At 34.0% G+C, this 26,994-nt stretch overlaps 1 protein-coding gene and 1 long non-coding RNA gene across 2 annotated transcripts in view; one reads left to right on the plus strand and one right to left on the minus strand.

Moving 5' to 3' along the window:
- Swim (Secreted Wg-interacting molecule) overlaps window positions 1-23,444 on the minus strand; it is a 52,100-nt gene extending 28,656 nt beyond the window's left edge. The window contains exon 1 of the mRNA XM_074186444.1: window positions 23,272-23,444. Coding sequence (XP_074042545.1) covers window positions 23,272-23,277 — 6 coding nt within the window. The 5' untranslated portion in view covers window positions 23,278-23,444. The remainder of the gene's footprint in view (window positions 1-23,271) is intronic.
- Window positions 9,840-11,414, plus strand: LOC141487407 (uncharacterized). Its single transcript, XR_012468365.1, has 3 exons — window positions 9,840-9,956; window positions 10,046-10,109; window positions 11,067-11,414. It is a non-coding gene; the product is annotated as an uncharacterized lncRNA (long non-coding RNA).
- Window positions 23,445-26,994: the final 3,550 nt, after the last annotated feature.

A 26,994-nucleotide genomic window follows, 5' to 3' on the forward strand; every position in this document is an offset into this window, starting at 1 on the left:
TAATTTGAGTTCATCACCCATTGCATTGGCAGCTGCTTTTTTTATCTGTCCCACATTACCAGGATCGGGAAACTACTTCTCTATTTTGCTTATTGTTCCTTGAGATATCGGCGGTAAATTAGGAAATTTCTCATTGAACAGGCGAGCTACTTTCAATAAATTGATGGATGTAGCCGTTATTACGTGGTAGAAGATCATAATGAAAAGAGAAATGAAAATTTCTATGTTTTTTACCACTTTTATTTGTAACTAAACGTTACTGCAGTAGCGTCCTATATGGACATTCTCAAACTTATACAATAAACATTGTTTAGTGGATAAACATTGTTTATTGTGAAAAAGGGGGTTGGTTGGGTAACAGAATCAATTTTTTCTTAAAAAAACAATTGTATTCTTGCCGACGTTTCGAATTTAATTAAATTATTCTTCAGGGCTCGATAAGTAGTTTTTTCATGTTGATAATACTATTTTAAAAATCATCAGACACGTCGTTCTGTGTTGGTGTTGTCTTGAAAATTTGTTGTTTGCAATGTGTTCTTTATTTTTATTTTTTTAAAATAGTAATATCATCAACACAAAAAATCTACTTTTCGAGCCCTGAAGGAAAATTTAATTAAATTCGAAACGTCGACAAGAATACAATTGTTTTTTTAAGAAGAAATGTATCCTGTTACCCAACCAACCCCTTTTTCAAAAAAATTATTGGATCACTAAACTAGTTAATTGTTTATTGTATAAGTTTGAGAATGTCCATATAGGACGAAACTGCAGTAACGTTAGTTACAAATAAAAGTGGTAAAAAACATAGAAATTCTCTTTTCGAGCTACTTCCTGTTGCGATCGGATTTCATCTCCATAACCAATTATTTGTAAAACTGTTATTTTATGCATTTCCGTTAATCTAACCATTTGTCAGACTTGAAGTTAACGAACTTTAAACTTAAATTAAAATACTGACAACTAATGTTGTGACATACAAAACAAGTTGACAAGACGTTTTAAACTAACGTTACCACTGAAATTATTCACAGCGTTTTAAAGGATACCATCTAAAAAGAACATTGCTTCTTATTATCGATACCTCAACATGAAATAAGTTCTGAGTACATCACAATAAGTTTTGAGTGTATTTTATGGAATATAAACTTAAAAGCCATAACATTTTTGAATAGATGATGAAGAGACCTTTCAAACGATATATCACAAGCCTATACTTCTCATTTAAAAAATTGGGGGTTGTACCTGTCATTCGACGGGGGTTGAAGGTAGGGGTAGCATTTTTTCGTTGAAGTATGTCAAATTATAATTTAAATTTGACGTGTTTCGGGTTTTTGTTCAAATATGTACCGTAATCGGAATAATGAATTTATTCCATTTGACTGTTACACACTGTATACAAATTACAACAAGTTCTCGATTTCTGGGCCATGAAAATATTCTCAGATATCCTATTTCAATAACAGTTCCAATCGATGATTGATTGTGTATTCTCACATTATTTATTCTTACTGGCATACATAAGCGGCATTACCATTAGTTACATTCCGATTTTATCACATCACGTAAACATTCGCATAATTTTTACTCTTAGATTACCATTCGTCGAACTTGGAACAAATTCATTATCTGTCCTTGTGACCATTTTGTATTCTTCGAGAGATGATTGCTTAATATTAGCTCACCACTCGCAGGAAAGTCTTTAGGAAAATCATTGATGCGTAGAAACAGATAATACAAAATTAGTATGTGGATGATATTATGGTGGTTATTATCGTTTTTTGGTAATCTGTAATTTCAAAAAAGTCAATAAAAAAATTCTATTTAGTAGGAGTGACATTTACCTGCTATTGCATTAAACATTGTTTCTTATACAGCATGTTACAACATATAACTATTAGTAAATAACATACCCCTTATCAATGAATCATTTGAAAAATAGCAAAAATACTATACACCTGATCACGTCGGTTTCTTGACTTTTTGTTCTCATCGAGTTATATTGGTTGCAGGCTGAGGAATATCATCAATGAATGCATTAGGTCGGTCGGTAGCCGGTCAGTTCGACGAGGGTGCTTTATTCAGTCAATCAGTCGACCGCCATTTCAGTCGGTGGTTCAAGCCGCAGGCTGAACGATCGGTTTTCACTTGCTTTCGTCCAAAACGTGTTAGGAATCACACGTTAAAAGGTAAGACCTCGTTAGTCCTTAGCTCGCACAAGTTTCGACTTCTGAGGGTTATCTTTGTAGGGGTGCTACAGCTGGTTAACGGAAAAACATATTCGGTTTGAGGACCCCCGAAGGATCTTCAGGAACAACGAATTAAACTCGCCTTCCTGTTGGATTTATATGTCGAAAATGCATTCTCCCAAGAGATGATCAAGTTGGTGTTTGAATTTTGGATGATCTGGGCGACTCTTTCTGACTTATACTATTAGGTTGTTTCAAAAGTTTTCTACGTTTTAATGTCATGAGTTTTTGTAGTTCCATATCTCAATAAATATTAATTCTACTGTGTCGTGATATATACTTATCGATAGAGAGTTGATGCTGTTCAATTTCCCAAAATTTTCATTCCGTGTGTCTTTTCAGCTCATAACTATATGACGTCGTTGAGCGATTTACGGCCAATTTGGAAACAGCTCAATATCAACAAGGCGTCTGCCTGCCATCGTACTTAAAAAGTGCGCAAATGAACTCGCACCAGTATTTTGCAGACTTTTCAACCTGTCTTACAAAAATGGGGGGTTTCCTTCTTGTTGGAAGATTGGCAAGGGCAAGAAAAATCTTCAAAATAACTATAGACCATTTGCTTTGCTATCAGTGATATCAAAATCATGGAGAAAGTCGTAAACCACCATATCCTCAAATATTCGGAAGGCTTCAACATCTTAAGCGATCATCAATAATGATTTCGAAAATAAAGATCAACAGGCGACCTTCAATCGTATGTCACCCATATTTGGAATAACGCAATAGAAAAACATGGAGAATCAAGAGCTGTTGCCCTTGGTATTTCTAAGGTCTTTGACCGTGTGTGGCATGAAGGTTTGCAGGCCAAACTTCGATGCTATGGCTTATCGGATAATTTTTGGGTATGGCTCTTCATCTTCCTGAAAGAATGTTCCCTGCAATTGGCCGTCGATGGATATCTCTCGAATACTTTCACCATCAACGGTGGTGTTCCCCAGGAATCCATATCGTCTCCAACCGTCCTTTTATTATATATCAACGACTTATTGGAAAAAACTAATAAATCCAAAATATTGCTCTGCTGAAGACAGCACACTTGTCTCGTGATTCCATTTGGATTCCAGGACATCGGCTACTGAGGCACATCTTCACCGGCAGCAGGAGGTTGCATATCTTAATGCGGATCTAGAAGTAATTTCGAATTTGAGTGAAATTAACCAGATTCAATTCAGTGTCACGAAAACCCAGGCATCGGTTTTCTCCAAGAAGGTAAATGTCTCCGAACCGGATATAATAATGTCAGGTCAGACAATTCCGCTTTCTGCTTCGATAAGTTTGTTAGGGGTTAAAATGGGCACCAATATGTCCAGGTACAATCATGTCGCTGGAATTGCAAACACTGCGTCTCAAAAGCTTGGAACACTGTTCCGTACCAGAAAACTGTATACACCTCAGCAACTTTTGATGCTTTATAAAGCTCAGATCAGATCTTCTTTGGAGCATTGTTCTCATGTATGGAGCTCTGCCCCCAAACATACCCTGAAGTTGCTAGATTCCATCCAGAAAAGAGCCATCCGCCTAATTGGAGACGCGAACATCACGTGCAACCTTGATAGCCTGGAACATCGAAGAAAAATTGGAGATTTGTCTCTCTTCTATAGATACTTTCACGGGAGGTGTTCAAATGACTTGGTACATTTGATTCCACTAAGAGCGGTACGTATCAGAAATACTCGACCGACTGTGGCTGCTCATCGTTTTGAGGTTCAACTCAGTACACCTCGGACTCCACTGTTTGAAAACTCCTTCATCTGGAGAACTGCGTTTGTGTGGAATAAACTTCCAGAGAATGTTTTTCCAAATGGATTTAATCTTCAGCGATGCAAATAGAATATGAATTTTGCCCTTAAAAAAAGCTCTACGAATTCAAATTGAACCAAAGCGCTGCCGAAACAGCCCAAAAAATTACCAGGCGTTTGGCAATGAGGGTGTTAATAAACTGATGAAAAAGTGTAACTGAATACTGAACATCGTGTAGCGTAAATCATTTCAGTTTACAACTAACTCACTGATTTTGAACGATACGAAACTATACAAACTGAAAACCAGAAAATACCTTATGTATCAGTAAATACCCGTTCTGATGTGTAGGTAGGTATATCTGATTGAGAGCGATCACATCATTATTTGTGCTTCCTACTCATTCGCGATAACCTGACCTTACTTAACCAAACTTAACCTTACCCAATCTAACCAGACCTATCATAACTTAATCAGATGTAACCTCTATGGGTGTATATGGCGCCATAAAACCAGTGAGTCTAGATACTGAGTATATAGTAAAGTATAGGACAAAGAGTAATAATAATAAATACAAAGAATACTAGGAACATACACCTGGAACACAACCAAAAAAACCTTTAAAGATGGTTTGGACATCAGCTCAGAATAATTACAGGACCACCCAACAGACGTTATCCATTATAGATAGATAGATAGATAGATAAATTTATTAACTACGTAAATACAATGTATATTTTGTAGCAGGTCCAAAAAGAATATATACATATACACATAACTAGTACTTCTACTATTTCAGGTATTACTTCAACTACGCGTATCGCTGACAGATGTGTCCATATACTCACGAATTGAATAGAACCCATTTTCTGAAAGAAATCTTTTTAATTTTTTTTTCAAGCAAATCATATCTAGAATCTTCCAACTGGATGGTAATTTATTGAAGAGAGCAACATCTAGAGAATTATTAGCAGATTTATTTAATTAAATCTCTGTGGTCTGAGATGCCCAGCACCGCGGGTGTTATATTCATGAACGTTTGAATTTATACTTAGTTCATTTTTTCTACTATGGATTTCTAGTACTTGGTGGAAAATATAAAGAGCAGGTAGTGTTATGACTTTGAATTTCTGGAATAAAGGTTGACAATGGTCTCTGAAGGCAACATTAGCAATAATTCGGATGGCTTTTTTTGAAGCCTAAATACTTTGACAGAGTCGGAAGCATTACTCCATGAAATTACCCCATAGGAAATATGAGAGTAAAAGAAAGCATAGTAGATATTCATTAGTGTGTCAGACCTTATTATATTTTTCAGTTGACTCAGAATGAAAATGGAGCATGAAAGTTTAGAGTGAAACTTCCAATTCAGAGAGGGATCTAGAAGAATTCCTAAAAGTTTTGTATGTTCATTGGTACTTGTTGCCTGTGAGGAAGACACCTGAACAAAATAGAGCTATCGTGTTGTATAGGCCTGCACGGCCGGTATCTAACAGGTTCATACACCGTAGTCCGCAGGTTCTTAAAACGGACGTTTAATCTGCTACGGCAGCAGATTATTAAAGGCGAAGTGATCTACCTGCTACGATGAGCAAACTGTAAATGGTCCTAGTGCGTTTGTAATTATAACACGACTAGTTGTCGAATAACCGACTGCTCTTGAACCTATTTGAAATCCTTCCTCAGTTATTGGAAGAACTTTTGTATTATGAAGTGCCGGTATCCATAACGAAACTGTGACTGCAAAAAATGCAGGCAATTTAAGGATAACCGAAACAATGTTTAGGAGAATATGGTTATGAATCAACAAATGACACGCACAGGATAATACCGGAGACAAGATTGTTGGAGTAGGTGTTATAAAAAAATGGAACGAGGAGACATACAAGTCGAGTCAGGAATATGAACGAGTACTCTAATTATACCTATCTGTATCTGTAGAGTAGGGAGGGTGAGTGTAGGCCCACAGCACTTAGGCCACATGTGACCCATTGTACATCCTCCCGAGGAGTTGTCCTCCTGGGTCATTGTCCATCCTGTCCTTTCAAGGAAGATGGTCAGGTCACTAGGAGACATATCCTTTATATCGGCAGGTGTAGGCCAAGACTAGACGAACACACACTCTCTTATTGACGATAACTCCGGACACTAGCATAGGACATGCCTGACAGTTTCATCTTCCTGTTCACACATCCTGCATAGAGGTGTGTCCACTAGCCCCATTTTATGGAGGTGTTTCCTTAGTGGCCAGTCAGAAATCCTACTGTTAAGCATAGATTTTTCCTGGTCATCGCCGGATATTTCTTCGGTCCAGCTTTCCAGGGTCGCCCAGGGTGATCCCGACAAGATTTCATCCTTTGATTTCATCCCATCTCTTCAGGGATTGAGCATGGGTGTAACGTTTCGCTAGTTCCGCAATTGTCCGTAGGTGCCACTGGGTCCTAAAATTCTTAGTTAAGCCTCTTCCTTGGCTAAAGAGTCGGCAATGCGATTACCTTTACTCCTGTCATGCCCTTCAACCCACCTCAGGATAATGTTATTATCTACCGAGGCTTTGGCTAAATCTTGGTGGCACTCTAGTACTAGCCCTGAGGTAACACGTTGTCTGTTCAAGGCAAATAGGGCTTGTCTGCTATCAGTGCAGATTCTCTAATAACACCTATTATATAATATTTATTTCTTTCTGTCTTTATGATATTTTATCAATAAAATCGATGACAAATTATATTTGGCAGTTTGAAATGATAGTACCAAATTCAGTCAAGCAAAATAATATAAAAAATTATATTGGAAGTCTATTTTATAGGTTTTGAGTATTTTTCATACACTCAAATTTTTGGAAACACATATTTCACAAGTCGAATAAAATAAAAATTATCAATTATAAATAGGCAAATTATATAGAAAATGATAATTAGGAGTCTAGTTTTGTTCTCGTAAAAACCTTCATTTGACAGTTGAACTGTCTGCAACGACACACATCTCCAGTGGAATCGTTTTTAATCTGTTTTATTTGACCCTTTTTCTGTTGACAGATTGATATCATATTTGGTACACACATTTAGTTTTGATGTCAATACAATTTAATGAATTCTGTATCATTGAAAATTCAAGATGGCGGCAGCTACAAAATGGCGGATTACAACTACCTGAATATGAGTATCAAATGACAGGGCTAGACTAGTAGAATAGTAGTACACTTCGAAAAAGATGCAAATTGAAGATAGCTACTGCTACAAAATTTCGGATTACATATTATTTCACAACTATCTCAATATGGGTATCAAAGTATAGGGCCTGATTAGTACTGTAATAGTAAACTATGAAAGAGATGCAAATCCAGTAAAATCTATACAAAGAACTTTGTCAACTCGAAATTTGGATACAAGCATGGATCTTCCACCCAAAAAAAGTAAATGTCAAACGGTTTTATTGAAAAAAAAGATAATGCTGATGTAGATAATGTACTACAAGCTACAAAATAATTCAGAAGATCCTAGGTAGAGTCATCACATCACTTTCCCCAGCAATATACGGTATTGATAAGATAAAAATAATAATGAAATCATTCGGCGTAGTATTTGTAAAATATTAACATTTTTAATTCAGGTTACGCTACGCCCAACGATTATTTTTTTATCTGATCAATACCGTAAATTGCCGAGGAGAGTGGTGTGATGACTGCTACCTAGGACCCTCGTAATTATGTTTAGCTTTTAGTACATTATCTACATCATTATAATAATTTTGTTTTCAATAAAACCGTTTTTTTTTACTTATTTTATTGGATAAACCTCTCAGCATATATTCACTTTTTTGATATATATATATATTTTTTTCTATAAATTCCCACATCTTTTCCTTCATCAGTCTAGCAAGTAGCAAGTGATTCACTAAATTTCTAGTCCAAATGAAAAATTCTTTCAGCCTCATCTTCAATTTGACTCAAGAAGTCTTCAACAACTCGTTTATGTTCTGAAGTATCCACCGAAGTAGTCAGCCCTTTCTCAAATTACCTCTGTTTTCAAATGAAAGGTTTGACCTGGATCTTCCTGATTCGATATTTGTATATTCATTTCAGACAGTAGTTTCCGATTCTAAAACACCTCAAGATCACGGTATATAACCGGTGTATCACTTGACGCCTAGGAATGATTGAGTTTCAACTGTTACTCTAGAGCTGGTAACTGTTACTCCAGTAACTTTTACTCTATAGTAAATCATTTTTGATGTGTTGTCATCTGAAAAATCAGCAAGAAGCTTGAAAACCCTTTTGAGCTAGTAGTAGAAGCTTAAACACCCTTTGGAGCTGGTAGTAGGTAGTTGTTATCACTAGTTGTCCAAATTGAATTGTCATTTAGAATCTTGGTTTTTTTGTTCAGCCGAAGTATTCAAACAGTCTGTAATTTTATACATGAAGTTTATAAAAATATATGTCTAAACTTTGCCTTATTTTCTGATAATCAGGTTATTGAACTTTATTTTTAATAAAAAATTAATTAGCTATCAATTGCCATTAATTAATTACGAAAAACTATGTGGCCTGTATTTTTTTTCAATATCACAAGGCAAAACAAAATGAAATCAAATGACTGTGTTGTACTGAATATTAGGAGCTGTCAATTCTTCCATATTTTCAAACAAATTTGAGATTAAGTCAGAGCCCAAAAACAAAGCATTCGTTATCCAAAACCAGACGGCACTGTTTGGACCCAAAATAGGTCTCATCAGTGTTGCTAGACCGAGCCACGAACTGCTGGATTCAACCATCCTAAATATATAATCCTGAATAAGTGAAGACGATAACATTTTCAATCACAAGGACACCAAACTCAATCAATGAATTTCAACGATGAAGAGACTCCCAAATGCCGAACGCAACTAGTTCAAATTTGTGTTGTGCTATTTTCATTCTAGTTTGACTTTTTGAAGTTCCCAACATAATTCGTACTATTCATCTTCGAAAACTACAGTTTGACCATAAACTTCTAAAAGAAATTATATAATAGGACGAATGACTGTTATACATATTTATACGCACGTAAAACTAAATATGTACCATCAGGAACATTATTCTTCACAGAGGCATGTACCATAAAATCAATCGTCGCGTTGAGTAAAAGTAGAGAGTACCTATTGCGTATCCAATAGCAACAATAGCTTTGAAATGAGCGAGCCATCTTCTGAACAATATTTCCATGACAAGAAATTCAAAGATGGAAAAAATGTTTCTGAGATGATTTATAAAGTCAGCCGTAAATAGAGATATTGGATACCAGTCATACTATCTTCACCGCAAGAATGTTTTAAAGGCGATGTCAATTGTATACCAAAGAAGTCGATATTTTTCTTCAAATAAGGCATTGTTGCTCTTACAATGAATGATAAATATTCGTGACTGCGGTTTTTCAAATGACAGTATTGATAATAGTAATAGAAGAAACAAAAAGTAATCAATACTGCCTTTCTTATAACAATTTTCAAAATTTCCCCTGTTACGGATGCGTTAATCCAAACTAATTAAAGATGCAACGAATTTCGAAACCAGTCCAGACAATCCTAATGAAGCAAACCGTTATATTTAACACCTCGACATATGTTTCAATCACCAACTGATCATCTTCAAGAGGAAGATTAAACTAAATTATTTATACCCTATTATTTATACCTTTGCTAGGTACCTGCGTCTTAATTGTCTGAAATTAATTTTACATGTGGCCTTATCCACTAGTCTTAAATTAATTTTACAATATTACCTTATCTAACAGTCAGGCAGATCTGATAATAAAATATTATTTCAGCAAGCTATATCTTATTATGTTTACTTATTTCTTCACTCTCATAGGCATCTAGATGCCTGTTGTTACTAACTTGTCTGACTAATATAGATGAAGTAAAGTGTATGGAATGGTTTTGTTGCAAAATATGATGGGCGACTGCTGATTTTTCCGATCTTCCATATTTTAGGTGTGCTTGGTGTTCCTTATATCTTGTTTCAATAGATCTTTTGGTATGTCCATAATAATTTGCAAAGCATTCAATTACGTAATTTCCAGACTTTTCCGAATACTCGACTTTGTCCTTTGGATTTCCCAAAAAGCACTGACATGATGGACTATAGTTAGTATAACAATTAATGTTGAGTGGATTCTATTGAATTGTTCGGTGAATTGTTATTAAATTTTCCAAAGTGCAGTTTAAGTATATACGTGTAGATGGAACTAATATTATCAAATTATCAGATTTTTTTATTCATTGCATTATTTTCCCTCCAAATATGGATCATTTCCAGAAAAGAACGTTTGAATGCGTTCTTCTCGACGTCAATGATTCTAGTATTATCAAAATTTACTGAATGGCTTTGTTTTATGGCATGTTCAGTCAACGCACAAGACAAATTGTTACATCCGATGTCACTCTTATGAGACGTAAATCTTCCCATTAGACTACGGCCAGTTTGTCCAATGTATGTTTGGTCACAGTCATCGCAATTTATTTTGTATACTACGCTTGATTTCTCTAAATGTTTTAATGAAGTTTTTGTTTTTTAAAAATGTTTAGACACAGTAAGCATCTTCTTTTTTGCAATTTTTATGTTTGAAAATTTCAAAATGTTAATGAGTTTATTAGTAAGTTCTTCAATGTAGTGAAGAGATCTATAAATTGGATTTGTATTATTTTGAAGGTTGTATACTCTGATTTATGGGTGTCACGGAATTTCTACCTCTCGAATTATTAATGCCTTGGAAATTAAAAAGAATATTGTTAATTAATTTAAGAGGGTAGGAATTTTCATGAAGAATATGTTTGAGTAAATTTAAACTATTCTGTTTGTAGATAGGATGTGATTAATAACAATTCATCGAACAATTCCATAATTTCACATTGTAAACACTAAACTAATAGTTCTGTCAAACAACCCATCATGTTCCATGACTCCCACAGCAGAGTACGTGATCTTTGTGAACTGTCAGCTCCATGGATTAATAAAAAACATTGGGCAGTTATAATTAAATGTTTTTTGTCTTTCGTCTTTTCTAAATATCGAGATTTCATTCATAGTTTTCTTTCTTATAGGATCGTCTACAGTACCCATCGAGAAACCGTTACTAACTTCAATTTCCTGTTTTGTTCGTTTTTCTTTCATGAACCTCTCATGTGTAGGAGGAAATGTAATTTCCTTTAGCAGGAGATGGAGCTAAAAGAGTTTTACTTCAGTCATGTTTTTTATGATAAAGAAATGCATCACCTACTAGATGGTTGATTGCTCTTGGAATATGATATTTAGATATTAATTTTGGAAAAAGACGTTTTCACTTATTGAATATGTAATTTTGCGTCTTAATGTCATTATTGAAATACAATTTTTTTAAATCATCATTCTCACTACTTTTCTGTATCCTGAAAAATATATTATTTTTCAGTTTTCAGTACATTATTCACATCATTATTATCTTTTTTTTAAATAAAACCGTTTAACATAAAAAATGATCAACAATTTTTTTTCGTTCTACAGGTTCGTGAAATGAGAACTTATTATCTGCTTGTTAAGGATCATTTTTCAAATTTTTCATATCTGCAAGTTTTTGAGATATTGTCAAAAATTAATGCTGTTCAACTAAATTGTTTAACTTCTGAACTATTTGTTAGCACAACTTTGCTGGAATCAGATGGCACCTTAATCATGATAACGGATGAAGGCTGAAATAAGGTGAAATGGCACTAAAACTTATTTTGTGGTGACTCAGTATTCTATAATAGATTCACAATCAAATCACAAATCATAAATAATATTTTTCGTACACAAATAACTTTTGTGGACTATCAAAGTGAACTCTGAGAAATATTAAATATGTAAATAATTTCCTCTCTTAATATTCATTGGTTTAATAGGATTTGCTTGAATAAAGTTTGGCAAATATTTACAGTATCTGGGTAAAACCACCGTTCTTTATTTCAAATCTTAGCGTCATTATCTCTGTTGATAACGGTTGAAAACAATCTGAATATGAGTAAGAATTTATTCCATTTTCGTTAATTTATCCAAATGCATTAAATAATTGGATAACAATAATGTAAATATTACAACCAAGCTTCTCTGTTTAGGAAATATTTGAAGTCACTTATTCGAATTTCTAGAATTTTACAAAAAAGTCCTGAAAGGACGTCAGAAGTCAATAAAATTTTCAGATATGATTGATATTTTCCAACTGTACATTTTACTAGGAAAACTTATATGGCCCTTTTCATCGGACTCGTAACATACAGCTTGTCAAATCTTCAGAGATACTTGAGAATTATCACAACCTGCGCTTTCTTTGGCAGCATTAGGACAAAAGATAATTGGAAACTAGCTGATGGATACAGTACATCCTCAGCGTCTTCTAATAAGCATCTCATGTACAATACCATACCAAAAATCACGAAGCTTTTCCAATCTTCGACAAGCTGTAACTGTTTCTAACACAATTTTGAATATGTTCAACCATCTGAACAAAAAAATCTTATTTTTACCATTTTAACCCATATTTCCTGGACTATAAAATTACAGCAACACTGAATTTGAGTATTCAGTTTATTTTCTCAGGAACAGTGGAAAAGGTTCTGTAAGTCGATGGATGTCTTTCGAATACTCTTACCATCAACGCTGGTGTTCCCTAGGGATCTATATTGTCTCCAACCTTTTTTTATTGTATATCAATGACCTATTGGAGAAACCAAATATCGAATATATTGCTTTGCTGACGACAGCACACTTGTCTCGTATTTCCATTTGGATTCCAGGATTTCAGCTGCCGATACACATCTTCACCGGCAGTAGGTGGTTGCATATCTTAATGAGGATCTAGAAATGATTTCAAATTGGGATGAAAGTAACCAGGTTCAATTCAATACCATATTGTCAGGACAGACAATTCCGCTTTCTGCTTCGATAAAATTGTTGGGGGTTGAAATGGACACCAATATGTCTTGGCACAATCATGTCGCTGGAAATGCAAAGGCTGCTTCTCAAAAGCTTGGAACACTGTTCCGAACCACACCTCAGCAGCTTTTGATGCTTTACATAGCTCACATCAGACCTTCTTTAGAGTATTGTTCTCATGTATGGAGCTCCGCCCCCAAACATACCCTAATGCTGCTGGATTCCTTCCAGAAAAGATCCATCCGCCTGATTGGAGACGCGAACATCACTTGCAACCTTTATAGTCTGGAACATCGAAGAAAGGTTAGGTTTGGGATTTATCTCTCTTCTATAGATATTTTTACGGGAAATGTTCAATTGACTTGGCACCAAGAGCGGTACATATTAGAAATACGCGACGGAGTGTTGCTGCTCATCATTTTGAGGTTCAACTCAGTACACCTCGAACTTCACTATATAAGAACTCTTTCATTTGAAGAACTGCGTTTATGTGAAATAAACTTCCAGAGAATGTTTTTCCAAATGGATTCAATCTGAAGCGATTCAAATTCAAAGCGATTGAATCGCTACTTTCACACAGGCCTTAAGGTTTTTCCTGTAGTGCTTATGTTTTGTCCTTGAAAAAAATTTTTTCAATATTGTCAATTCATACTCCTGCTTGTCCCCTCCCTAGGACGATTTTTTTGAAATCTATTGAAATTTTTGGCACATTCTAAAATAATTTCGGAACTTCAGCAATTACCGAAAAACTGTAATGGTCCATTACTAATTTTGAGGCGTTTTCATACAATTTCTTAACTAGGTATTCATTTTACGAAAAATACTTTATATATAAACATTTTTGGTTTCAAAATAATTTCAGATATTTCTAACCCTTTGAACGTCAAATGTGATTTTTCGTATTTTCGATCAATATTTTCTGTACTATAATGATGTACTGTACAGCGTAAATTTTCAACTGCCAAAAAATAACCTTCTGTTGAATATTTTCAGAAACTAGATTTACTTCGTATGCGGTATAGTCGAGGGCAAATATCACAAATAAAATGGTTAGAAATATTAGATATCAAATCCGTATGATTTTCAGTTAACCCTAACCTTCAAAAGACACGTGTACGAATTTCACAGCTGTAGGACTATTAGTTTTTGGAATAGAACATTTTGAGTGAAGCAACTTATTTTGAAGTAAATGGATAAAAAAGAATTTTTTGGCGAAAAAAATACTGTTGAAGCCAAGGCTTCAATTATTAAAAATTATTCGGACTTTGCACCAGGAAAATCAACCGTTTATAAGAGGTTCAAACGAGGTGAAATGATCACCGAGGACGATGCACACAATAGAAGCCCCAAAGAGGCTGTTACCGACGAAAAAAGTCCACCAAATAATTTTGGATAACCGCAAAATGAAGTTAAGTCCACAAAATAATTTTGGATAACCGCAAAGTGAAGTTGATTGTGATAGCTGGGGCTCTAAAGATATCAAAAGAACGAGTTGAACATATCGTTCATGAATATTTGGGTATACAAAAGCTCTGTTCAAAGTAGGTGCTGTGCGAGCTCACAATCGACCAAAAACAACAATGAATTGATGATTTTGAGCAGTGTTTATAGCTGTTCCACTATGAAAAACCCAAATTTATGCGTCGATATGTGACAATGGATGAAACATGACCCCATCAGTTCATACCAGAATCAAACCGCATGGTATAATATTCATCGACCAAATTTAAAAGGAAAACACCTTCAACGGCCCCATTTGAAAAAAAAACAAAGTGCTGTTTCATCAATATAATGCACTGTGTCACAAATCAATGAAAACAATGGCAACATCATATGAATTGCTTCCGCATCCACCATATGCTCCAGATATGACCCCCAGCGACTTTTTCCTGTTCTCAGTCCTCAAGAGAATGCTCACTGGAAAGAAATGTAGCGCCAATGAAGAAGTAATCATCGAAACTGGGGCTATTTTGAGACTAAAGCAAATGGTACTATAAAAATGGTATCTATAGAATCAATTTTTCTCCTATGTTAGCCTATGAACTTTTCAGCTGCTGTGTCTTTCGTATTGTAATAATAATACGTAATTTCAGTAAATTTTTTAATCAAGTTAAATTTCGACTCATTATTTCGTGAATAACTTGTAATTTTGGTATTGTGTGTTATATTTTTGTAATCAGCTCAGCAAACTCTGGAAATTGGTAAAAATGGGACGTCCTATTACTCGAAGGTATATCACCCTGTTTGTTCAATTAGTATTTCAAAAAAGAAAATGGATTTGTTTTGGGATTTTGTATCAGTGGTTTATTTAGCTTATAATGAATGTACTTCACTTCGAGGACGCATGTCTTTGTGACTCGCAAAAAGAGGGCAAATATTTAATAATAATATCGTTTATTATGCATAAAAAATACATTTATACATAATAGGAAAAGGGTTAGCCAAAGACTATCTTCCACCCCTCCCAAAAACTATACAGTGAGTGTAAGAAAATAATTATAAAAATACTTATTTTCTATCATAACAATGATAGAGAAGAGAAAAAAATAATAGATCATAATAGCTAAATAACTCTTAATATTCCTAACATTATTTTGGTCAATTCAACAATTTCATTGCACTATCATACATTGAATTTTAATTTTTTTTCAATTAGCAGTGAGCAGTAAGCATCTGTGATTTCATTTCTCTTTCAAATTAATGACTATTATGATTTAAAAGGGTTAAAATTTGATTCAGATAAGAAATGGCTGTATAAGAAAAACGTATGGTGCCTAGTTATGTTGAATGAGTTAATTCTCAAATTGACCATATGTATAATAAACTATATACTTAAATAACTAGGTGTTTTATTTTGAAGCAACTTAAACAAAAAAATTTTTATCAAATATTGAAGTCTGTACCTCACATTCAGCTCCTTCATTTTTAACAAAAATGGGGTGACATGTTCACCATATGGTAACCAGCATACGATACGCATACAAGCATTTTGTATACGTTGTAACTTCTGCTTGTTATATTGCGGCAAAAAATTGTAATACACCGAACAACAATACTCGATATGGGGGTAAATAAGAGTTTTAACTAACCTGAATTTTATTTGGATTGATTTTCAGTCCATGATTCTCCGAGTATAGAAATGTTTTGTGCAAATCTGTGTTTATATTGCCCAGGCAACTTTCTGTATTGGTATTATGAGAAGACAAATATAACTGTATATCATCTGCGTATAGACGTACTTGACAATGTGATGAGAAAGTGAGGTAATCAAAAATAAACGTCAAGGGTTCTAAAATACTTCCCTGCGGTAGACCTGAGATTGATTATGGATGAGTAATCATCCAGTTTGATCCTCTGTAATCGGCCTGTGAGATAGCTGGTCATCCATTTAAGAAAAATGTCATGGAATTCTATGAACTAGAGCTTGCTAATGAGTAAATCGAAATAATTATCTAAATCGAAATATTTAATTTGATCAAGCAGTAGTAAAATAGTGACTTTTGATTGATCTCTGAATCTCGCAAGATCGTCGATTACTTTCAAGAGGGCAGTCTGTGTTCCATGTTTTTTGCGGAACCCAGACTGCTCGTACGGGAGTATTCGATTTTCTTCAAGAAAAGCTCTTACTTGACGGGGAAACATTTTTCTCGAATATTTTAGAGAATAGGGCAGAATGCTGATGGGGCGTAGGTCACTGAACGTGGTAGGTGCATTATTTTTCGGAATTGTAATTATATTAGCAACCTTCCAAACATCTGGAAAAGTACCCTGTCTGAAGGACTAGTTGAAAATATGTTAAACTTCATCAATACAGTGTGGTATCATTAAAGAAATCATCTTGATATTGATTTCAAATTTTTATTACATATTCTTCCCTACCATGTGAAATATCCAGAAGCCAACTGTGTGTTTTTCCCCGCTATCGGTCTAGAAACTGTCCTGATAATATCTGCCGCTACGTTGCAAAACTTTGCATCCTATACAAATCAATGAATTCATTGATTCTTGCAAGTGGACTACGATAAGAAGAACAAAACATCCAGTGCAATTTTGTTATCGTAACCTCTATAAAATTGAATGTCGGCCGAGACTGATTAAAAGATCATTGTGTTTGTTTCAAGCAATGTGCGCTGCCCCGCAATGAGTCTATTAATTATTTCAGTTTATGCCCCAGATGCATCGAATTCCATTTGTAATCAATTGAAGGCATGTGCATGGTATTGAAGAGCACTGATTAATGTGGGATGGAGTTGGATTTTTCTTTTTAATATCAGCTGAAAATGAAATATAACATAAAGACTCTCTTCATTTGATGAGTACCTATATTATTTTTCAATTTTCTCCACCTATCAATAAAATCATTATGGTTATTATTATTATCCGTAGGTTGAGCTGGTCCTGCTGTGTTCCCGAAGCCCTAATACATTCGGGCAATCAACCGATGACCACGCTCCACATCGTGAGGTAGGTGATCATTGAGTCCGAGAATCGTTTGCTCTGAGTAGGCGCAACGAACCAAGATTTACTGTCTTTTGCATTTGTTCAGCCAATATGTCCGTGGAGAGGGCATCACTTCACCAGGGACTACTATAATCAAACCATTTCGACAGAGAGGTCTGGATAAAGTAGGCGGAGTTTGGGGAAGGGCAATGCCAAGACGAAAAACGTTTTCCTTTGATGTTCGCAAATGATTACCTCAGGTTTATTAGCTTTCATATGCTTGAGGGAGGAAAAGGTAGTTCCACCTTTCATTCTCCACAAAGAATTCAGTAACCCCCGAAGCGTAAGGTGTCTTGTCCATACCATAAGAGTATATGATAATGTAGCACTGTAATTTAACAAAAGCATGACGATCTTGGACGTCATCAGGAACATCTATACCCATGACTCGGTAGACCATGTGGTAAAGACACCATCGTGGCAAATCATGATGAATCCTTCTCTTTCCGACTCCAGCCCACTTGACCTGAGATAAGGATGAGATGAGGATTTTGATAAGCCAAGGTGTTGAATATTCTTGAACAAAACGCCGTTCATTGGTTTACTTTCATGAAGCCGCAGAAGCAAATTGATCTCTGCGGGTTATATGTCGGTGACAGAGTTCTGGTCATTTTTATAGAGCAAAGAGCGACTTAGGATCCCAACACCTGAAGGTACATTATTTCTCAGGTCTTCACGTCGAGTTGGTACTGCTCCTCCCGAATTCACTTCACAACTACTCCAAAAGTGTACAGTAGGCAAGCATATCTGTAGCAACAACTTTCTTTCCCGACAATTCCGATGACCAAATCTCTCAGAGTTTGTACTGCTCGTCGACAAACTAAGCCGGAATCTGTAGTTCCCCATCCAGCCAAGATTAATTAATTCTGGCCAAGTTCTTATAATTCTAAAGACCTTCCCGAATTCCTTTCGTATTTATCGGTTCGGGCAGTTTATTTTGTTCGGGCTTTCTAGGCTCTCTACAGAAAGTTCCAACTGTCCTCTGCTGGAGTAGGTATCTAGGTTAACTGGTTGCTGATGCTCATGAATATTCTTCAAGAAGGATTCCACTTTTGGAATGATCGAGAAAGTTTCCCAATAAATTGTATTTTTCGCAATTCTTCTTGCTCGCCCCACTAGAGACCATACTTAAGGACATTGTACAGAGCTGCATCCTGGATTCTCCAAACTCATTGGTTGCCAGGACACTAATAACTGTTTCTCATTAACACAAACTTCATTTTTTAAATTAATCTGAATCTGAAGTGAAGTTCCACTCAAATCCACCTCTAATTCCAACATCTGATATTTTGAGCAGAGTAAAATAATTTGATTGACTTATTAATATTTTCAGATGAAGTACATTTTACGAGTTTGATAAAATTTTTTCGTTATTAGTCACTGGGGAAAAGTTATCAAATACCATGATGATGGTGTAATTTCCTTGGTTGATAAATTGAGTCATCCATTTACGCATTGTTTAGCCGACAAATATTTATTCTGATTGATTACTAACTTGTTCAACTCTATTACAATCACCAAGAATCCTTTGAAGAGTGTAATGTGTAAATTTTAAAAATGAACATCTGGTATCTCAAAATAGAGTGCAGTAGATTTGCGAGGAATAAAACTCGTCGTCTCCACAATTTGATGTCACCATCGAATGTTAGTGCGGTAAAACCATCAATTAGAACATGTTTCGAACCTATATAGGTTCATCATCAGCTAATATTTGAACTTCTACAATAAAAGGAAAAACAATGTAATAATAGTTGATACAATGCACTATAAAGAACTTACCTGGAGAAGAAAATATCTTATATTTTATAATTAAAAAAAATGAATTGTCACGTGTTGTTAATGAAGGGAATGGTCACAATGACATATTAATAATACTGACATTTTTTTTTATGGTAGAGAATGGAGAAATTTATCACATCACATCAAATATAATGTGATAAACTTCTCCATTCTCTACTATAAAAAATTTTCCTAGGTCAAAGTGGCCTTCATAACATTTCAAAAAGTTATCACACCGATATTTGTGGAAATTCCACAAATAGAAATTGTATATTTTTTCATATAGAGTTCATCAAATTTGAAAAAAACCTTTTAGTTCTTAAAATTCATAATAAAAATTATTCATACCTTTTTTCCAAACTCGTGTGGCATAAATTATCACCAATTACACCTTGTTGAGAAAAACTACTTCCATGTTTTTCACTGAATAAAATAATTTGACTAAATTCTCAATTATCATTTTTTTCCAAATTGGAATTAATCATTTATCTAAATTTGCATCTAAATAAAAAATACTATAATCTTAGGAGATATTGTCTATTCAAAATGTAAAAATCAACGTTCTTCAATAAATTTTGCCTTTTATTAAATGAATTCATGAAACACTTCATTGTGAGACTTGCATTGAACAGTTTAAAAAAACGCAACACGTGTTTCACTATACAACGGCTTCGTCAGTGAAAATCTCACATATTCATACTATGTTTTAAATACATAAATAAATACATAAAATATAGCATTCTCCAAGTATTTTGAATATTAATTGCACCTATTCAAATCCGAATTATCTATATCAAACGTATTCAAAAACACTTTATTGTGAGATTTTCACTAAACGATTTTACAAAAATGCAACACGTGTTTCGCCATACAATGACTTCTTCGGGCGTGTCTTTACACGCCCAAAGACACTCCCGAAGAAGCCATTGTATGGCGAAACACGTGTTGCGTTTTTGTAAAAACGTCTAGTGAAAATCCCACAATAAAGTGTTTTTGAATACGTTAGTTATGGATTTTCATGAAATATCGGCCAATTCCATCATATATCTATATCAAACTAAACAAATGTCTTGTATACAACAAGTACTGTATACAAACATTTTATTTCGAGAAAATTCATGACAAAAACAGTGTTTCAAAACTTCGTCATTTTATTATTTGTTACTAATATGTTTTTGAGAAAATAATTGGTTAGAGAGAAAGTATGAAATAATATTCAATTTGATGATTTTGAAACTACTTTTTGAGTTATAACTAACAATTCCTGTAAGTTGCAGAATAAAAAACAATCATTGTTTGAATTGAAAGGGCGTACTTTTGTATCAAGATGGAAAAATAGAAGGACCAAAACTTTCTTTCCCAGAAAATAATCCCTTCGACTAGAGTAATCACATAAAAAAAATTTATAGGTAAATTCGTTTTCAATTCATGAAACATAACGATTTTGCTGAATATTCTCTACTTTTGATGGATATAAATGCAGGTTTATTATTATTTATTTCTAACTTTTATTGAACATTGGTCACTTGTGTTGTGAAGCGCGTTTCTAGAGTTATATCATTTAATAAAACGTATTAATATAATTTATTTTATTTGCATTTTCAAAATAATTGGAACAATAACTATGAACTATGCACCGTTTTGCATTTCTCTTAGAGTCACGTGAGGTATCGTACATAAAAACTAATCACGCCCTGCGTGGCGTGGCAGTCATTCACCAATCTGGTAACAACCACAACCAACTTCTGTAACTCCGACTTAGCTGGTTTTAGTATTGAAATAAAGTACTTAACTGGGAAAACTACTACTCTTTTGAATTGATTAACATTTGGGGTTCCTATATGGCATTACCCCATCATAAATCTGGTGTCAGGTGTGGGATTTCGAACAAAATCTTGACCAAAATGAAGAAACTATAAAATTAATATGTTTTTTCTCAAATTTGTTGAAAATGACTGCTACTTTGAAAACTCTATCTTGATAGATATCTTTTGGTAAAGATATATAAATTGACAGGGGAATGAAAGTTTCAAAAACGGAAACCGATTAGTTCTTTCCACAAAAAAATTATTTTCAAGGAATATGTCTAAAAAAAATATGTTTAAAATATATTTTTTCCATTAACCAGCTATCGCACCCCTACGAACAACAACCCTCAGAGGTCGAAACTTGTGCGAGCTAAGGACTAACGAGGTCTTATCTTTTAACGTGTGATTCCTGACAAGAGATGGACGATAGCAAATGAAAATCGAGCATTCAGCCTGGGGCTTGAACCATCGACTCACACATCGGCCGATTGACTGGGTGAACAAAGCACAAACGTCGAATCACCTGGCTACCGACCGAGTTTACCTGGCAAATTCAATAATTAATCGATATATTACTTGAAATATCCTTTATTATGCTTTATAATAATTCTTTCCTGATCAGGAATAATTTTTTACAGATTTTGGAAGGTTTTGAATTCAATTGAAAATAAAATCGGAGAAAAATAAATTAATGACATTTTGGTATGTTTCAGTGACAAAAGTGGCACAAGTACGAGTACGAGTTTCTAAAACAAGCACTTTTCCCAATCACCAGAAATGCGATACTCTTCTCGACGTGCGTTTCCCTAACCAAGTTGTCGTCTTCAGGAGATGAATAAAACGTTCATTTCAACACACTGAATAAAATCGTAGAATTCATCAGTAGAAGCTCCAAAACTGTTCATCGTTCATGCAGAATTGGTTTCACAAAAACGATTACCACAATTAACGGCTAAAATGCAGAAATAATTCAGTCCGTCCATGAAAACATGCTGTATTGTAGTTGATAAGAAGCATACTTCTAAAGATTTTTTTTAATGAAATAATAAAGACGTCTCTGAAATGATGGATAAATGGATGGATTATTTCAGGAGCTCCTATACAAGCTAATAGCATCATACGGGATGCAGAACAAGAACAAATAATAGATATGATTTGAGCTAAGAGGTTCCACTACATTATCATATATTCAAGAAACACTTTTACAAAAAATACAATACGTGTTTCGGTATATAATATATAGCTTCTTCAGGCGTGTCTACACTCCATTACATATATTAGGTATAATGTATCCATGTAAACATATTTATTTATTTATTTATTTGCTACAAAACTTCCAAGCAGAAATTATGCTGCTTTGATGAAGGTAATGGATATGTTTAGGTAAAAAGTAATAACAACTCTTGATAATAAGAAAATAAGAACATTAACCTTATTATTTTTATTATCAATACTGAACTGAAAATTTTTCTTAGAATATACATGAATTGTTTGAAAATTTTCTTCATTTTTTCTATAGTACCAAAGATGGAATACCTACCTATCCCAGAGTATATTAAATATTGTAATGAAATATCTGATTCGAGAGAGAATATGAACATAATAAATCTAAATTTGTATATGAATATCTAAAAAAAAACCAATCGATTCTTGATTTTATTTATATGACTTCCAAAATTTAAATCTTTATCATTCATTAGACTCAATTTTGAGATTCAGTTTTATATTGTTCTCCTTTTTTTCCTTGAAAATTATGGAAACCGTCTTCTCTATATTGATTGTCAGATTGATATCACTTAACTGTTTCTCAATCTTGTTCATGTCCTTATTTATATTTATTTTCAATGAATTCTAATTTGTTTCTGAAATCATCTACAAATACGAAGTGATCACCTATAAAACGTATATTTTTAATATTATCAACATAAAGCAAATGAAAAATTGAGGCCAAAACCGAACCTCGTGGGATACCAAAAGTTGAAACTGTTTCAAAACTTTCACAATTATTCATCGCTACATATTGATTTCGATTTCGAAAATATTTCTGAAATGAATTATAAGATTGGCGTGTCACTCCTGAGTTGTATAAAATATCTGATAAAATTTTGTGGTTAACCGATTCGAGCCCATTTTTAGGTATATCTAAAAATATTACACCGTTTTCATATTCGAAGAATAAACTATATTCAAAAAACTGAATGCTAAAAACGCGTTTGCCAAAAACGCTTGCAAACCGCGAGCTGAAGAATAATATATATGAAGATCAACTCACCGTCATATTTGGCGGTCTTGCAACTGAAACACCAATAACTCGTCACAGACTATCCGCTAGTGGTGTGAAGCAAAGACAAGCGAGATCTAAAGTACTTCTACTTCTCGAAGTGATCTTAATGTATTCAAACTTCGCTCATTCGATAAAAATAAGACACACGCGACCATGGATACAGTCTATACCTTTGAGATATATAATAGGACACCTTCGATAAATATTTACCGAGTTATCTGAAGACAAATAAAAAATTCGGAACACGAATAAATGTTTCGTATGTGATTATGATGAAAGACGAAAGATAGATGCGGGGAATTCAAGAATTAGACCGGTCATCGTGGACCTATATCGTGGACGTTGATATACAATAAAAAGATGGTTGGAGAGGGATGTTTCTTCCCCGCTTGGGGGGAGAGATAGAACTGTTACTAGTTAACAGTCTTTCTTGCAAAAAATTTCAAGGAAGAGGTAAAAAACGCTTATAAAACACCACACATAAATTATTTTCGAAACTCAAAGGTAGAATTCTTATCAATGTGCTATCTTAATTAGTTAATTTAATACCTTGCCATAACTGTGATTGTGAATATATTGGTCAGATTTCGAGATTACTGAAATGCGGCAATTTGTTATATAAAAGTGATACTAGGTTATATCCTGAGAGATGGGCTCTCAGCAACCATATCTTCAGGGAATGACACTTAATGAATAACAATTCAACGAAAATTTTCACAACTGAACGGAATGAGTCAAAAAGATCGTTTCTGGAAATTGCTTTCGTCTCTCAATCGACCAATTGCCATAACAAAAAAACTGACATTAAACGACTCAGTGAAATAAACTACTCAAAATGAATATAGAGACACATCCTTAAAATCCAATAAGTAAAAAATATGTATTATTTCATGATAAAGACCTCTGGTGTGTACTCCATACTAATTCTTATCATGTTCCATTCGGTTTTGTTTACTTCTATTACTTTTTTTACTTCTTTTTGTACTTTTAGCTACAAACTCATTAATATGAAAAATTCTGTATTGAGTTTCATTTCACTTTAATTCGTAATAGGTATTAAATTTTAAAATTTAAACAATGAATGTTGATGTATTGGGTAGAAGGAGGATACGTAGGGTGTACCTCAACTAATTCCAAGTTGCTAAAGCAGTGACATTGATCGAAGTAGGGTATTCAAGGCGTCGTGTAGCCCAAATGCTTAAAATGAGTCATTCTGCGCTTTCCAGAGCTTGGAAAGCATAGCCCCTTATCCCAATCGATGAAGGGCAATAACCCGTAGAGAAGATCGTTTGTTACGACTTTGGGCTATTAGGGGTCGCACCGGTTCTGCTAGAACACTGCAAAATCGGCTTATAGAAACTACAGGAACGCGAATTTCGAACCAAACGATACGAAACCGACTTCACGAAGTACAACTCCATGCAAGACGACCTGCTAAAGCCTCTAGATTAACTCCAGCTCATCGAGGAAATCGTAGAAACTTTTGTCAAGAGCATCGTAATTGTAATTTAGAGCAGTGAGCCAATGTAATGTTTACAGATGAAAAAAAATTCATGATATTCAAAAATGACGGACGTGTTCGGGTATGGAGACGTCCTGGTGAACGCTATTTGGATGACTGTGCAAGAAATTGTTCCCTTTGGAGGTTAATCGATAATGGTATGGGCTGGTATAACTTAGACAGGACACACGGACCTTGTGGTATTTCGGGAAGGGACTTTAACGGATGTCCGTTACATAGAGGAAATATTGGAACCTCATGTCGTACCATTAGCCCAAAATATGAGCGCTGGGTTTATTTTACAACAAGATAATGCCAGGCAACACGTAGCCAGGGTCGTGAGAAATTTCCTACAGGAGCACAATATTAATTTCATGAGATAACCAGCTAATAGTCCGGATTTAAATCCTATTGAGTTGCTCTGGGATAAACTGGAAAGACGTTTGAAGGATCATCAACCCTTCCAAAATCTGAACCAAGTTGCAGATGCTCTTTTGACGATTTACGAGCAGTTACCACAACAAATAATTAGAAATTTGGTGGAAAGCTTGCCTCGTCATTGTGCCGAACTTCTTAGAGCCAGGGGTGGACGTATTGACTATCAATGTACATTTTTCTTATTTTTTTTTTTTATAAATTTTATTTGTTTTTGACACTCATTTTTATTTCTTTTTAATCGTATTACCAAACAGCATTTTAAAAACAATGTAAGTTAAATTCAATAAAGGCACCTATAAATTATTTTATAAATATAAATGTTTGACAAAATAATACATATTTTTTTACTTATTGCATTTTAAGGACATGTCTCTAGATTCATTTTGAGTAGTTTATATACTTTTCTTCTTAACACAGATGAGAACTTTCAACAATTTCATAATGTTTCTGAACTTCTTCCATAATTGGATATTCAATATAATAGGTTGTTTCTGGAATTAGCTTTTCTAGTCAGTTTTGTTTTTACAATTTGAAATTTTCTCCCTTGGTAACAGTGTAACCTCACTCTAGTTACTGTTTTGTCTGACAGTTATCTCTAATCAAACTTTAAATTAGGTGTTCCATTTTGTATATTCAAATTTCTTAATTTATATTTTTGAATTCTATGAGAGATAGTCTGTCAAAGTTCACTTTTCATTAAAATAATACATTGGCCATCCACGTGCTTTGTTTCACTTGTTGATTTTTCAACGTTTTAAATTTTTGTATTATGAAATAGACAGCTTTCCATATGAATTTCACTAGTTCGGACTTCCATTGTCTATTATATAAAATGATTTGAAATCCCTGAAACAAGTAAAAAAGATTAATTAAAAAAGAATAGTTGAAAATAACAATTATATTAAGCAACAATAAACCTGAAATGAAATGATAGTAAAATAACCTACAAGTAAAAATATAATAATTGAATAAATAAAAATTAAATTTTTACTTGTAGGTTATTTTACTATCATTTCATTTCAGGTTTATTGTTGCTTAATATAATTGTTATTTTCAACTATTCTTTTTTAATTAATCTTTTTTACTTGTTTCAGGGATTTCAAATCATTTTATATAATAGACAATGGAAGTCCGAACTAGTGAAATTCATCACGAAACATTGTCAATCACCTTCAAACAGCTTTCCATATCTTCTGTAACTTCAAATATTTTAACTTTGTTATATGAAGTAAGTGTATCTTCTCTGACATATACTGTTTAATTTGAACAAGGTTCACCTCACTAACAGTACGTTATGCCTATTTCATTATAGAAACCTTGTTTTTATCATATATAATAATCGTAACTTCCCCTGATGATAATAATAAAACTTATCAAATTATTGGAATACCGTGTGTTATGAGAATACAACTCCGTTTTGCTGCTTTTTCAAAAAACGTGGAATATTCTATACGACAAGCTCTTTTCGACTGAAATGCCCGAAGGAGTCACATTGGTCAGCTTTGCTGATGATGTGTCAATGGTGATAGCAGGAAAAGGAAAAGAGCTTATATCAAACACATCAAACAGAGCAATGTTACTGGTATGGAAAGTAGACGTCTTACTTTAGCTCCAAAAAAACCGAATCAGTACTGTTAACCAAAAGTAAAAAAACAAGATTGATGATCTTTGATCTGGAAGGCACGAAGATAGTACTGAGTCTAGCTGTAAAATATCTTGGAATATGGCAAAACACGAAGCTTACGAGATGTTGTGTGGTTCACTGTCATGGT

Source organism: Leptinotarsa decemlineata, unplaced genomic scaffold (assembly GCF_025532065.1).
Source record: "Leptinotarsa decemlineata unplaced genomic scaffold, Ldec_3_MD MMD2_tig00078422_RagTag_RagTag, whole genome shotgun sequence".
NCBI lineage: Eukaryota > Metazoa > Arthropoda > Insecta > Coleoptera > Chrysomelidae > Leptinotarsa > Leptinotarsa decemlineata.